This window comes from Camelina sativa, chromosome 8, assembly GCF_000633955.1.
Source record: "Camelina sativa cultivar DH55 chromosome 8, Cs, whole genome shotgun sequence".
Classification (NCBI taxonomy): domain Eukaryota; kingdom Viridiplantae; phylum Streptophyta; class Magnoliopsida; order Brassicales; family Brassicaceae; genus Camelina; species Camelina sativa.
The window spans coordinates 10410609-10427702 of record NC_025692.1 but is presented as its reverse complement, the minus strand read 5'-3'; the positions used below and the strand labels follow the sequence as shown (position 1 = coordinate 10427702).

General features: G+C 33.0%; 1 protein-coding gene across 4 annotated transcripts in view; it reads left to right on the top strand.

Moving 5' to 3' along the window:
• LOC104706887 (indole-3-pyruvate monooxygenase YUCCA6-like) overlaps positions 13910-17094 on the top strand; it is a 4763-nt gene continuing 1578 nt past the window's right edge. For 2 of the 4 annotated variants that reach the window (XM_010423124.2, XM_010423123.2), the window contains exons 1-3: positions 13910-15172; positions 16322-16570; positions 16671-16793. In XM_010423124.2, coding sequence (XP_010421426.1) covers positions 14468-15172; positions 16322-16570; positions 16671-16793 — 1077 coding nt within the window. In that variant the 5' untranslated portion in view covers positions 13910-14467. Of the gene's footprint in view, positions 15173-16321; positions 16571-16670; positions 16794-16921; positions 17077-17094 lie in introns of all 4 variants that reach the window. The other 2 variants (XM_019228541.1, XM_010423122.2) reach the window with 2 other exon arrangements.

Below are 17094 nucleotides of genomic sequence, written 5' to 3'. Positions count from 1 at the left end.
TTCCCAAGAAACCTCCTTTAATCAAGTTTTCCGATGCCGGCGGGGCTGCTGCTCGCCAGCGTCGGGATCTACCTGCTTCACTTCCGACTCGTGTTCGATTTGCTCCTTTTTAATGTCCTCTTTTGCATTTCTTTTCCCCAATTTTTCTCTTTGTATAACCCTTCTAAAACTCTTTTGTCCTTCGCCTCCGAACAAAAATCCAAACTTTATACGCTCCCGTTGGTCTTTCTCTCACCGGAGATGGTTTTTGCTCAAAAATCTCTGCTAATTTCGGGCAGCTACTACAACCTTCTTTCATCTTGGCAATTTATTGTGGAACTTGGGTTTTCTCCATTGGATCTAGCTTCCAAAATTGATCCAATTCATGGCCAATGTTTGCTTCTGCTGATCCTTCACACACCAGAGAGGTTTCTTGCTCCGCAAATCTCTCTGCCAAGCTCGGACAGACATCTTCTTCAATCCTCAATTTGGCAAACGATTGTGACTCTAGGGTTTTTCTTAGTGGACCTAGTTTCCAACCTCGAATCAAGCAACAACCACCGGCTAGTCTCGCTGATCTATCACTCAACGGAGTTGCTCACTGCTCTGCAAATCTCTCTGCTTTTTCCGGTCAGCCGCCATAAGCCCATAACCATTCTCCACTTTGGTCCACGACAGAGAAACTAGGGTTTATTCGGGTGGGCCTTGCTCTTTCTACTGGCCCATTAAGCTTATCAAATATAAAGCCCACAGTTTTTGAGCCCATCCACTCTATGGGATTACTGCAGAACGTCATCATGACCCCGACTTCACTGAACTGTGGTTACCGACACTCCTTCAATCCCCTGCTTCCATGCCCCGTGATCAAACCGCCTTGTCATGTCCAATATATTAACATCTGGGACAACTTCCACTCAATGGCTGATCTAACTCTAAACCCATGTAAGTCCATACATGGTCCTTTGTTCCATGTGTTGAAGCCATGTTTTAGCCAATGGTGTGATCAAGATTACTTACTGTATGGATTCCATTTAAGAAGTAATGCATCATTGTTACTATGGCTTTGCGTTAATTCCTTGTGAATCATGGTCTTACTATCCCATTTGGCATTGTCTTTTGAACCCTCTTGCTGGAAGTTCTTTGGCATATGGATCCTGAATCCAAATGACCTCTTTGAGTACGGCTTTAGTACGTTCAAGACCAGATTCCATCCTGCGGTATCTATAGCAACTATCTTCAAGCCTCTGAGCACCTTCAACCTTGCTCAAACTATTGTCAAGCTGCTTCTCCGCGTTCTCCAACCGGCGATAATTTCAGCTTTGAGTCCTTTCCTAACTCCAACTCGCCTTATGACTGTGGATATTGTCTCATCCATTGATTTGATCATGGAAGAGCTCGTCGGCAATCTTGACTTCACATGTACCAAGTTTCTTCAAGGATTTGGCTCAAAGCTCTCAAGAACCTCTTGTCAATTAATCCTACCCTTATCTGTTTTTCTTGTTGTTGTTTTGGCATTGGAGAATGCCTTCTTCTCTTGTAGTTTAAGCAATGATTGTATGAACTTTATCTCCTTTGAATAATGAAATGCAAGTGGTTTGACAAAAGAAAAAGAAAAAGAAAAAAAAAAGACACCAAATTGTTAAATTTTGATCCATTGATAATTTTCACCATTTTTTAAAAAAAATTAACACTTAATGTGTTCTTTTTACTGTATATCTAACACATATATAATATCTGAAATATTTAAATGATTATTATTATTATTATTATTATTATTATTTTTATTTTTATTACTTCATAACTGACACCTCAATTTGCATGATTTGACCACCTATGTCACAAAAATATACTTATCTTTTTGGTCAAAGGTTTTCAAAGAATTTTAGAGTTAATAGTGCTTATTCTAAAGTAGTTTCAGGATTGTCGCAATTGTGCGAGTGAAAATAAAAAACAAGAAAATATCATGTGGTGAGGTGTACAGTCGATAAACAAGTCTTTAAAGTCTTACAGACGTATCATACCGACCGTTAGATATGGGTATCCATTGACCGGGAGTGGATGTAAGGTCCACTAAGAGATGGCGGTCGGGGTATTACAATAACTATATGTGAAACAACCCATCCATTTTTTTCCTTTTAACATGAAATTTAACTAGTGACCCCATACTCACAAACATCCTAGCAACAATCAACAACAGCGGGATATAAACAGTATCAATAATCCAAAAAAAATAATTCCAATAATGAATATTCCAAAGCCAAGTCTAATAATTTCCAATCCAACAATATCAAGAAGCAACAACCAGCATCCTAGAAATGTTCTAAGACCCAACTCTAGCAACCTAACAAAAGTCTGACCACAACCAATCAAGCCTCTAGAACATCTTCGTCTTTATCGTCCTGATTTCACGATCACACTTTGTCTTTACCTGCACCACAACACAAAAGAGAGGCGTAAGTATTACCGGAAATACTTAGTGAAGCAATCCTCTCATCTATTGGGCTATTGATACAAGCCAAAATAGGGATGAGTCGATAGCTGGTCTAAAGGACCTCTTTAACTAACTCAGATAGAATGGATTTGAATGATGGATCGAAGTTCGCCACACAAAGTTGCGGAATGACTTTGTGATAAGAACACAAATCAATATCTAAGTGAATCGCGCACAAAGATAAAGATTCAAATTGTTTTCTAAAGGAATCACACACAATAGAAAAGACAAGTAAAACAAAAACCTAAGCTTTAAAAGTGAGAATACTCTCTCTTTATTTTTCCAAAATTTTTTGTATATTTACAATGAAGGGAAACATGAGCTTATATAGGATCAATTTACAAATCAATTACATAAATACAAAATAAATCAAATTAATAACATAAATCAATCAAGAATAAATTTGAGAGATGTTATCAATCATCATTGATGGAGATTGGTTCTTTGTATCTAGAAAATTTCTTGATATAGCCATGAATTAATTGTCTCCTAGAAATTTCTTTATACTTTGATCATGATTAGCCTTGAACTAATTCTTGATAAGTCATGGATATTTCTAGGATTACATCAGCTATAGACACAAGCAATAAGATCCCAAAGCACAAGCAAGTCACAATCAAAACAAACCACAAAAGCACACATAACAACCGTTTGTTGGGAACCGGTGTCGACCGACACACGCCTTGTGTCGACCGATGCATCCCTTGCTTTGAGCGCTGCAACGCCATTGCGTCGACCAATGCACTCCTTGCATCGACCGATGCATTCATTGCATCAACCAATGCAACCTTCAAATCCCTAGCTGCGTCAACCGATGCACTTATTGCATCGACTGATGCAGCACACTGATTACTCGCGTACCAACGTGACTGTGTCGATCGATTCTATCCTGACATTTATCGATGCAGTTTCCCTAGCGTTGAAACCAGACGCCGTCTTCGACCGCTATTCGTCCTCCAACACCACCAATCGTCCAAGAATATCAACACAACCAAACCAGGCCATAGAAAACACGAAAATCACAACCAACAAATAATCAATCCACCAAATCATAGAGAAACACTGAAAACTCAGACATCTCATGCTCAAATAATCCATGGTCATGCACTCACCTTTAACACGGAGATTATGACTCTAGAAGTACGAAAACAATACCACAGCAAGTTCCAAAACGTCCTCAAACTTGGATCTCAACTCTTACAGACAGATCTCTCAAAAAATGGCACCAAAAACTCACAAAAAAAGACTCTGGAAAAACTTTTCTTCTTTCATACCCTTTATAATAACAAGAACGGCCAAAAACTCACCCTAAGCATCGAATTCCCTTTAAATACTTGAGTCTTAGGTTTCCTTCAACTAAATCACGTTAAACTGAAAAAATAGAACTAACCCGAACACAATCCGCACAGTTGCATCAATCGATGCACCAACCGAATTTTTTCTGTTCGCGAGCGTTACAATAGGATTATATAGATTTCAGTTTATTTTTGCCGATACAAAGATTTTGATAAAAAAATTGCTTGGGTTTCAGAACTTCAAAAAATAATGTGAAAATGCAACATAGTTAATATATATATTCTTTTGTTTCATTTTATTACACAGTTCACTATAATTTGAAATCTCGTGCATTGTACGAATAGTAGCCAAGTATACTTAAAATAAACACATGTACAAGGTACATGGTTGGGTCGGTTGCTAGATTCAACTGGCTGATGTTATTTGATTAATTTACGTTATTAACACTCGAAGTGGTCAATTAAACAAATAGGATTAGGTATGTGTATTTTTGTCTTGCTTGGGGATCTTTACTCCACTCAAATCCACATCCAATGAATTCTCTCTATCTCTCGCGGTGACATGACATCCGAAATGACGAAATTTTTTTTCTAAATATATATAACCAAAAGCCAAATGGCAAAACCATTTAAATAGCAAAAAGGCAGGCCAAGAAGCTTAAAACTGTGGTACGAATTTGGTATCCTTTACGTTAACCAGTTAGTCGGCATGCAATATAATGAAATTGGTATCCTTTAAAACTATTTGAGTTAAAACCTATTGATCAGCATGCAATATAACCAAATTGGTATACCCTCCTAAAGTTATTATGGCGTTACTGTATTTTTTTGCTCTCGTCGTAATATACTACTACGTAGTAACCCGTGCTACAACACGAAAAATTGTTTAGATGTAAATTTAAAATATGTTATATTAGATTTAAATTCTCTATTATTACTCTCGGTTTCAAGTTATTTATTTATATGGATTTTATTTACCGGTTTTTGGTTGTATATAAAAAACATGTATCTAACTATAGACGACATTCAATAATTGTCCCGACACATCCAGTTTTGTTATGTATACATGACATTTCTTCTGCTCTATAAGGGTTCTGATTTATTCAATTTTATTTTACTCATATATATATATATATATTTTATATATAGCTAAGTATAATTAAGTAACAAATCAAACCAAGAATAAAATATTTATTTTATACGAAAACAAAATTGATGGTTTAATTCATACTTATGGATATTATAATTTAGAAGTGCAAAATAGAAAAATAATAATTTTCCAAAACATTGTTGGGATAATTAAGAAACTTAACTCAGAATGAGAATATAAAAATATATTACCACATTAATAAAAGAAAAAAAGGGATGAAGTAATCAAATATAAAGATTGTCAGTCATCAAATGTTTAGGAAATTTTCTTTAAGGACGACATTTCTTATTTTTCTTTGCGGTTTTCCTTTTGGATCAGTTATTAGAACTTTCAATCCTGACTTAGAGAGTTAGAGGTAACACGAGGTATTGTAATATATAGCTGACCATGAGAGAAAATAGGTTTTGATAAATATAATCCAACATTAGAAAATAATTGTCCTTGGCTTTTGTTAATAATCATTGCAAAAACAACAAAATCAGGAAATTGTCTACATAGGTATTAAATAGGGCTAATCTACGTTATTAACTTTCTAAGTTTCTAACACTCAAATATTAGTGTACATGGAATGATCCTCTTAGGAATCCTCAATTAAAAATCTGATTCTGAGTTCATTTGATGATGTTAAATCACCCTTCTACAATTATAGTCTCTTTCATCCAAACATTAACTTAGGATAAAAAAAGAAAAACCTAAACCATCTCATTTGTAAACCCAAACCGACATATACTTTCGTTCTAATTGTTAAATCTAAACTCTAACCATCTCGTTTGTAAACCCAAACCGACATATAATTTCGTTCTAATTGTAAAATCTAAACCCTAACCATCTCATTTGTAAACCCAAACCAACATATAATTTTGTTCTAATTGTAAAATCTAAATCCGAACCACCTCATTGGATATAATTTCGTTTTAATTATAAAATCTAAATCCTAATTCTCATTTATAAACCCAAATCGATATATAACGTCGTTTAATTGTAAAATCTAAACCAAGATAATATTAAACTTTCTTTAAATAAAAGTATACAAAATTTGTTTCCATAATTAGTTTTGCTTTTTAATTTAATTTTGATTTATTTTTTATATAAAATATTAGATAGAGCATTTTGATTGGTTGAGAGGGATATTTTTCTTTTATAACGGGGTGAATGAAGAGGTTCACCCCTAGGGGTGAACCCAAGTATTACTCATAAAATTTTTTTGTGGATTTTTTCTTTTGGTTTCAACTACAATATTTTTTAGTTTCCAATATAGACTTAAATTTTTATCTAAAAATTAATATAATCTATGAAACAATAATAATATATAACATTGGTGTAATTTAAAAATTAAAGTGAATTAATAAAGAAAAACTATATGAACATATAACATTAAGATATAAAAACTAAAACCTAAAAATATTGTAGTTGAAATACTTATCTTAGTTATATTAATAAAACATGTGGTATCCGTATATAAGGTACTATTTAATGTTTATACCAAATAAAATCTTAGTTTTTATTAATGAATAAAAAAAAATTATATCAAAAAGATATAAATAGCTTGACGGCAAAAAAAAAATTATAAATAGATAAATATTTTTATATTAACAAATTGTTTTATTTTCCTACTAAAAAGTGTAGGTACACACACACACATATATATATATATATTAAGAATTTCTATTAGTCTTACCTTAGATTGAATCTTAATCAGATAACTTCTTATATTACAATCATCATGTATTATTGTATTTACTCAAAAGATACACTAAAATTCAGGNTGGTTTTTTTTTTTTTTTTTTTTTTTTTTTAGTAGTCGGAAATAATATCAAATGAAAATATGTTTTAATATTTTTGATTGTGTAAATGAATAACTTTATACAACTAGCAAATGATTTCTTCAGTTTTCCATGCCAAGGAGATTCTGTAGACAATTTTACAATTAACAGTACTATCCACACCACACCATAAAGATCCATGTTAGATGATTCTCTTTACACCATGTTCAAGATGGAAAGCTGTACCCTTTCACAAACAAGACTATACATCACGCTCTAAATTTTCAATAAACTTCATTTCTTAACCTACAATAAGTCACAATTTCGGGAGAATATATACAAAGTGTAAATAAATTAATTAATCGTTGGTCAACCATTCACTATACTTGAAAGACTTTCACAATTTGCGGTGGTTTATACTTTAATTTGGTAATAAGTTTGGTCCAATTATTTCATAATATAATCCTAACTATGTATAATGTTTTAATGTAGGTAAGTGATAAACATTAATACATTGTGTAATTCTGACAAAATTTAGTATACTTATTCGATAATTTTATTATTAATAATAATCATATATATACATATATGTATATATATCGTGCGTGAGAAAATACAAAATTAAAAAACACCTACGTCGTGCTAGATTTTCTAATTAAAGCCAAAATTTCTAATACTGTTACTCATGATTAATCACTCATCAACCACCTTAGATTTATTATTGTTTTTGTGACATCTTTTTAAAAATGAAAGCAAAGACTCCCTTGACATAAATCTAAAAGAAATTGTTATAATAATGCCCATACACATCCAATAGAAGCTTAGCAATTAAATTGATTATTGAGGAGAGGCAAAAAGAATAAATATAAAATGGTACCATTTGGAAAAAGAGAGCATTTGAAGTACAAAGTTGCCAAATGTACTATCTATGTGGCTGGCAAGTCACGACACTTCATATGGGTTTACATCTACGTTTTAGTAAGTACAATGAGCTACCACTCTACAGTGAGCTATCACTATATATAGAAATGGTATTATATGGTGCATAATGGTAGATATGTAAGATGATAATACCTCCATACCGGAACAGCTTTCTTTAGAAGAAAGTCTCCGACAATTTACTTAATATAATCGGTTTTTGCGCAGGAAAATAAAAATCAGAAATTACCGAAATAAGTAACATCTTTTCAAACACATTTTAAAAGTTTTAGTTTTGATACAACCATAGAATAAAAGTTAATTGTCTACAGTTAAAGTTAATTGTTCATTTAGGTTCTTTCATACATCTAAACAAACTTTTTTGATATGTTACATTAACTATGATTATGTAACTAATCCAGTGATGAGAGTCTTTCCTACAATAATTTGCTTTACTAGGAACTTGGAAGGCCAAAAGTGAAACAAAAATTCTTTGAAGGTAAGGATCGTTCTCCTCAATATATGGTTGAGATCATTGCAAGGAATATTGTTGAATCTGTTTTACGGCTCACATTGGAAAAGGGTATCATATTCTACATATAATACTTTGATTTATAAACATGTATTTTTTTTTTTTTTGATTTACGATTTGCTGATAGCGCAAATAGTAAAACATGGGATTTTTACACAGAATGCCGAACTTTTTGCTATTTTAATTATGAAATACGTCATAATTTTTTTCATGAAACAGATATTTCATAACCAAAAATATATCTTTAAAAAACTAGAGCCTAATAAACTCAATCATCATGTGTAAATTTGTGTTTCTAGATATTAAAAAATGAGAATTTGTTAGAAATGTTTCTTTTTAGATACATTTTTCAAAAATATTCATTTTCTTGGTTATTTTCATTTTTGCACTCTTATACATAATTACAGTAAGTTAAATTAACTTTTAGAATTTTTAAAAAAAGTTTGGGTTCTCTATGTGTTTGTGACACCCCGATTTGCGGAGAGGTTTAAAAGAATTGATTTGACCACCTATGTCACAAAAGTGCACTTATCTTTTCGGTCAAGGGTCCTGAGAGAACTCCAAAGTTAAGCGTGCTTGAGTTGGAGTAGTCTTAGAATGAGTGACCTTCCAGGAAATGATTGTCGGAACTGTGCGAGTGAGGACAAAACACAAGGAAAAATCATGTGGTGATTTGTAGGGACGGTAACAAGTTTTTAAACCTCCCAGACGTAAGAAACCGACTGTCGGATATGGATGGGTTCACGAGCCTAGTGAGAGGACGTGAGTCCCGTGGGCCTATGGACAGGGATTGGACATGGGATCCACAAAGAGGTGTCGGTCGGAGTGTTACAAGTGATATCAGAGCCGATATAGATGAGTGTGGAGTTGATTGGACTCACACCACTAGGGGGTGACGGTCTTGGTGCGCAACGAGAACCTTGCAATCTGTTAGTGGAGGTGAATTGTGACACTCTGGTTTGCGGAGAGGTTTAAAAGGATTGATTTGTCACCTATGTCACAAAAATGCACTTATTTTTTTGGTCAAGGGTCTTGAGAGAACTCCAGAGTAAAGCGTGTGTGAGCTCGAGTAGTCTTAGGATGGGTGGCCTTCCAGGAAGTGATTGTCGGAACTGTGCGAGTGAGGACAAAACACAGGAAAAGATCATGTGGTGATTTGTAGGGACAGTAACAAGTTTTAAAACCTCCCGGACATAGCAAACCGACCATCGGATATGGATAGGCTCACGGGCCTAGTGAGAGGACGTGAGACCCATTAAGGAAGGTGACCCACTAAGAGGTGCCAGTCGGAATGTTACAGTGTATAAAAAAAATATTAAAAATGGAGTCATAAACTTTATAAATGGAGTTATAAGATAAGTCTGTATCAAGTAATTAACTCGTAAAACATGAAGTCATAAAGTTTATAAATGACATTGTAGATATGTTGGATACTTAATAGTGTAGTAGAAAAATCCGGCGCTTCAGCTAGAATTCCCCATTCTTATTGGGAAATAGTATGTTTGGTGTGGCATAATCGCTTTTGCTCGATGTGAAAACAAATTCAGTTGAACTAGTACTACATCTGGTTTGAAATCGAAAAGCATACTGAACTGGAAATTGATGTCGATTGATTTGCAAAACATAATATTAGTTTCCTTTACTTGAATTAGTAGCAAGCAAAATTGAAATGACAATGTAGGTCTTCTAACTCGCAAAGCTCGTGATGAAAAATATTAGTTTTCATTGTAAAAAAAAATATTGGTTTTCATTAAGCAATTATTTATCAAAATAACATATGTTTATGTTAGATTTATGGCTTCCAATTCAAACTAATTGATAATAAGTGGATTGACTCATGTCTATTACTCTTTGGAAATCACAAAGGATGATTTTTTAGGATTTTTTTATATACAAACATTAATTTCTGTAAATTTTTATCAACTAATACTAAAGAAAATGTAAATTTTTAAAATTATTAAATGATAATTGAAATGTTTAATGAATTACTATTGGGTAATAGATATGAGAATTGTGCTATTCTAAATAAATAAGAAATTTTTATCTAAACATTAAATGTTTTTTTTGGTAATTTATGTGAAAATCCTAAAAATCATCCTTTTTTTTATAGAGGGAGTATATATTAGCTAGTGTTTGTTCTTTCAAACTTTGAAGATTACTCTTAACATTTCATTTCAAACAGAATATCACTCTTGACCATTAATAAATGTGACACCTCGGTTTCAGAGACTTGCAGAGAGGTTTAAAATATTTATTTGGCCACCTATGTTACCAAAGTGCACTTGTCTTTTCAGTCAATGGTCCTGAGAGAACTCAACAATTAAGTGTGCTTATGTTGGAGTAGTCTCAGGATGGGTGATCTTTCGGGAAGTGATTGTCGGAACTGTGCGAGTGAGGACAAACACAGAGAAAGATCATGTGGTGATTTATAGGGACAATAACAAGTCTTTAAAACCTCCCGGACGTAGCAAATCGGCTGTCGAATATTTATGAGTTCACATACCTAATGAGAGGACATGAGGCCTATTAAGAGGTGGCGGTCAGGTCATTACATGTGGTATCAGAGCCGAACCCAGACGAGTGTGGAGTCGAGTGGGTTCACACCGTCGGGGGTGACGGTCTTGATGCTCAACAAGGATGTTGCGATCTGTTAATGGGATGAATTATGACATCCAGGTTTCAGAGATTTGTGGAGAGATTTAAAAGAATTGATTTGACCACTTATATCACCAAAGTACAATTATCTTTTTGGTCTAGTGTCCTGAGAGAACTGCACAGTTAAGCGTGTTTATGCTGGAGTAGTCTTAAGATAAGTGACCTTCAGGTGAGTGACCGAGTGACTGTCGGAATTGTGCGAGTGAAGAAAGAACATAGGGAAAGATCATTTGGTGATTTGTAGGGATAGTAACAAGTCTTTAAACCTCCCGACGTAGCAAACCGGCCGTAGGATATGGATGGGCTCGTGGGCCTAGTGAAAGGACGTGAAGCCCATTAAAGAAAGTGGATCCATGGACTGAGATTAGATATAGAGCCCACTAAAAATGGCAGTCAGGCCGTTACAATAAACCTTTTTAGGCCTTCCTATACAAGTTAATAAACAATATTTTGATACCACTTTAAAATTTATGAGCTATTAACTCAAAACCAATTAGTTAGTAAATTAGCTCATATCTCTTATATATAAATGTTAGTACTTTTGAACTGTCCAGGTGGGATCTTAACAATTTAGACATAATTTTACAGTATTCCTATTTGATTTATTGCATTTTTATCATCAATTTAGTTTAATAATTTAAAAAGGAGGATGAAGAAATATAAATATATGCATATAATGTTTTACACTATTAGATGGGTTACTGGAAATTATGAATCTATATTAACATTTTTGAAGTACATTTTGGTTTATGCCCTTAAAGTTTATCTTATTTAATTTGTTTTTTTTTTGCAATATTAACCCCTACAGATTTTTCTAAAATAACATTTCTACTTAATTAACCCCTATAGATTTTCCTAAAATAACATTTCTACTTAACTCAATTAATGAAACTATATTAATCGATCAAATTTATTTATGCTTATTGCCATACACAGCATGACACCATCATTTAAGAGATCGATAATAAATGCTCAAAACTTATTTTAATACATTTTTATGATAGTTGAATGTAAATCGAGGGATTTTGAACATTCTCAATTATACTTATGACGAAGATAACATTCATAAACACGATAACCCAAATTAAGAAAATCAAATTTTAGCAAATACATAACTTTGTAAGCAAGAAATATATTTATTTCTGTATATATCTCCTTTAGATACTGAATATTGTTCTGCGGGACATTTTTGAAGTACATTTTGGGTTCTGTCTTTATAGTTATGATTATTTATTTTTTTTTATTTACAACTTTAGTCCTTAGTGTGATATTTACACACCTAATAAATATTATTTCCGCAATCATTCAAATATAGCAAACAGAAACTAATAAACTCTAGACAATATAGCCAATGGAAACTAATTAAAAAAAAACTGAAATCAAATCTACATTTCCTATTCGTATTATACATTAACTCGATATAGTATAGAAATTAATTACTGTAACAACTTAGTGAGATATTTGTTGCCTTAATCATAAACCTTTTGCATTAATTCAAAATTGCCATATATATTTTTAGATTTTTTGCTTGCTTACCAATATATTCTCGATCTCATATCTAATCTAATTTTACCATCTTCAAAGAACTATATAAATAACGTCTCAATAGCAATACAAAATTGCATCAATTCATACACTTGAAGTAACTTTCCCGGTTGAGACACTTGATTTGGTTTTGGCGATAAACAGGTGCACACTTATTTCTTTATTAATTTATTGGTACAAAATGTTTATGCTTTCTTTATTTCATCTCTAATACCCTTCTTTTCTTATCTTAGATGGTTTAAAATCCATTTATTTGAAAAAAAAAGATTTGGTTTCACGTGAAGATGCAACCTTCCGGTTAGTGGATAATCAAAATATTTTTGTTTGATTTATTTCATATCTACACTAATTTTTTGTTTTGGACTCCATGTAGTTATGTTATGTCACAAATGCATGTTGAGAAAGAAACTAATTCTAAGTTTAGCTCAGGGTGAGCTGATCACCTTTCTAGGTATCCTCTTTATATTTATTATTGTATATATACTATTCTTTTGCACTTACTAAGCTTTTCGGTTTTTGGTACACCCCAGGATTTTGCTTTGATCCATTTGTATATGTTTTCAAATAATTGGGAGTAAATTAAAGGGGCCTATGTTGAGGCCATAGAGGAGAAAAATATGTTGGAGGAGGAGAGAAGAAAGAGATGAGTTTGGCGAAGTTGTTCATAGTTTTTGTTGAATGATAACTGTTTAATTGATTCCAAAGTGACTATTAAATGCTCTATGTACTTTGTAATGATTTAATAGAGTAATATGTGAGCATGATAATCATGTAATTTATATGATAATTAGGATTTTTTCCTGTAACTAGACTAATATTTTATTGTATATGCATTAACGGGTTGAATCTAAAAATAGTAAATAAAGTTGATTTAATTACGATTGTAAAAAACAAATCATCTTGTGTGGTATACGGGTGAAATCCTAGAATTAACATTCAAAATACAATTATACAATATAAACACAAAAGGAGAAAAAAATAATAAATAAATAAAATTTAAAAATTTTAGGTAAAAAATTGTCCTGCGGTTTAAAATCTAGTACCATTTAACGTTTCGAACTTTTGATAGTTTAGTTTCTTTTTATATCTAAATATCTTGAATGCATATACTTCAAAGATCCTTAGTAACTGCATGATGAACAGATTGCTGTATTTGCGAATGTTGTGGACTAATTTTCTATTGAGGAATTCCTAAGTTCATCATATTTTATAAATAGTGATATGTAAAATATTTTGCAAAGTAATTAATGTATATAATGCTGAAATGATGTAGTAAACAAAAGTATATATTAAATTTTATATCAACTAAAAACATAATCATATTATTTGTGCACCCATTGGTTGAGCATAAGACAATCAAAAGATTACTTACATCAATCTTTGAGATTTCCATAAGGTAAAGAAAGAGTCAAAAGTTATATAGTGGAACACCAAAAATCTCACAGGTGGGCAATCTAAAAAGAGAAGTCCATTAAATATATAAACACCCTATTTAAGCATTTTTTTTTAAATAAGCACACATATACACACACTCATCATATAAATATACACATAATCAATCACACATGAGAGATAGTCACATCAAAACTAACAATCTCTCTCTCCTATAAGTTTGAATGGCGATTTAAGAGATCCGTAGTTCTCTGATCATCCTCCTCCGGTTTCTACTCTCATCAAAACACAACACACAACGCTTATCTCTCACTCTCTCTTTACTCATTCTTCTCATTTGGAAAAGATCTCTCTCTTTCTCCCTCTTTTTCAGCAGATTCAATCCGAACCCTAACCTCTTTGATTCCGATATTTGGAGAATATTTTCTCTCTTCAAAACCCATTATAAATACCTTTCACTAAACAAAAAAAGTTTTTACCATCTCTTTCTCTTTGTTTTTTGTGTGTCTTTTTAACTTAACTTACTCCATGCCATCAATGTCAAATTGTTCTATCTGTCCTTTGCTCTTAATTAGTCTCAACACCACCACCACCACTTCTTTACTACAAACCCTTCTCGTATTCTCTTAATCAATACGTACTTTATTAATACACATTACAAAACACAAACACACACCAAGTCTCTCTCTCTCTCTATATATATATATAAAAGCCAAGAGAGAGAAACAAAGAGAAGTTATTTTCTTGATGGATTTCTGTTGGAAGAGAGAGATTGAAGGTAAACTAGCACATGATTACTTGTCTAGCCACCACCGAGGCATGACGTCACCACGTCGTATCTGCGTCGTCACCGGACCGGTGATCGTAGGCGCCGGACCGTCGGGGCTAGCCACGGCCGCGTGTTTAAAGGAGAGAGGAATCACGTCCGTACTACTCGAGAGATCAAACTGTATAGCATCACTATGGCAGCTCAAGACCTACGACCGTCTTCACCTCCACCTCCCTAAACAGTTCTGTGAACTTCCGATAATACCCTTTCCGGCCGATTTCCCAACCTACCCGACGAAGCAACAGTTCATCGAGTACCTTGAGGACTACGCTCGGAGTTTTGACATAAAGCCCGAGTTCAACCAGACGGTTGAGTCGGCTGAGTTTGATAAAAACCTTGGGATGTGGCGCGTGACGAGCGTGGGAGAAGAAGGCACGACGGAGTATGTTTGCCGGTGGTTAGTAGCGGCGACGGGTGAGAATGCGGAGCCAGTGGTGCCGAGGTTTGAGGGGATGGACAAGTTTGCCGCCACCGGGGTAGTTAAGCACACGAGTCATTACAAGACCGGTGGAGATTTCGCTGGAAAAAGGGTTCTTGTTGTCGGATGTGGAAACTCCGGTATGGAGGTTTGTTTGGATCTATGCAACTTCGGTGCTCAGCCTTCTCTCGTTGTCAGAGACGCTGTGAGTTTTTTTTTTTTTTTTCTTGAATTTTTTAAAAGAGAAAGTATTTTGGAGATTAAATTAACTTTTTTCGTATGCGTTTTCGATATTTTGGCTCCTTCATGTTTTGTGAAGTTCTTCTTCTATGCTAAAATACAAAATCTTGAAAAGCTTTTTCATTCAAGTTGATCTTCTTCTGATATTAACTGTTTTTCTTTTTTCTTAACTCAAGATATTACCTACTTTATTAATAAAAATTTCTTTTTGTTTTCTAGGTTTTTTTTCATTTTCTAGGATTATGTGTGCATTTCTGTAAGTATTATCCGATATCAATATAATAGTCTAGATTCTACTAAATTCCGTTCTATCAATATATATGTTTTCTATGTTCTATAGTTAAATGAGATTTAGAAGAAAAAAAAAAGTTTTTCATAAATATGATAGAAAAATAGTATCTGCTTAAATGACCACATGATTTTGAAGAAAAAATAGTTGTAAGTTTCTTTACCCTTACTATGCATCTTATTTCTTATATTTACTATTATCAGTTATAAGATTTTATTATTATTATAAATATTTTTTAAAAAACCAAATTTTATACAAATGGTGTCTAAAGCCTAAACTAATATTTTTAAGAAATATTTTTTCTTTGGACATTTTACTATCTTTTCTTTATTATGATTTCTCTGAAATCATGTGCAACTTTGTTTCCTATTTTGTGTTTTATATTATTTTTTTGAAAAAAAAAGTATCATATTTCTTTTGCTTTTCAGATTGATATTCTTATTATTTAATCTGTTTAGAAAATTTGAAAAATTTAGGGGAAAATACAAAGGCTGGTATTATCCTAATTTAAGAATTTATTCTCTCTTTTAGGCCCTTGTGACTTCAAGTTCCAACAATTTGTTAATATAGTTTTTTATATGAAAAAGAGGTTTACCTAATTTCTTTAATACATAATATCATTTTTGTAACATTTTCAAAGAATAAATACTATGAGAACAACAACTTTATTGGGATTGTAACGAGCACGCGCAAACATTCTCATCCCAAAAAAATAAAAAAATACAATCTCTAATATTATTTTATAACCATGATTTTCTCATCCGAATTATAAAGTTGCAGTATTTTGCTAATTTGAGTTTATTTTTATATTTTTAACTGGTGAAGGTGCACGTCCTACCACGAGAGATGTTGGGTACTTCGACTTTTAGGCTGTCCATGTTCTTACTCAAATGGCTGCCCATCCGGCTCGTTGACCGTTTCCTCTTGGTTGTTTCCCGGTTCATCCTCGGGGATACAACCCTGTTAGGTCTTAACCGGCCTAAGTTAGGACCACTTGAACTCAAAAATATCTCCGGCAAAACTCCGGTTCTCGACGTCGGCACACTCGCCAAAATCAAAACCGGAGATATCAAGGTACGGTATTCGGTTATATCTAATCAAATATGATACATATACATGCATGCTTAAGACCTGTTTTACTGATATTGATGTTGGTTTTGTTAATGGTAAAAAGGTGTGTTCCGGGATAAGAAGGTTAAAACGAGATGAAGTTGAGTTCGATGACGGTACAACGGGGAGATTTGACGCCATAATATTGGCAACTGGCTACAAAAGCAACGTACCCTCTTGGCTAAAGGTAGTCAATAAATGATAGTAATATTGGTTAACACATATTTATTGTTATTTTCTTATATAAGACTAGAAATATATCCATTGTAATAAAGTTTGTATTAAATGGGATTTGGAAAACAAATAATATTTCAGGAGAATAAAATGTTTAGTAAGAAAGATGGATTTCCAATACAAGAGTTCCCAGAGGGATGGAGAGGGGAATGTGGGCTATACGCGGTCGGATTCACAAAACGTGGGATTTCTGGAGCATCAATGGACGCAAAGAGAATAGCTGAAGACATAGACAAGTGTTGGAAACAAGACGA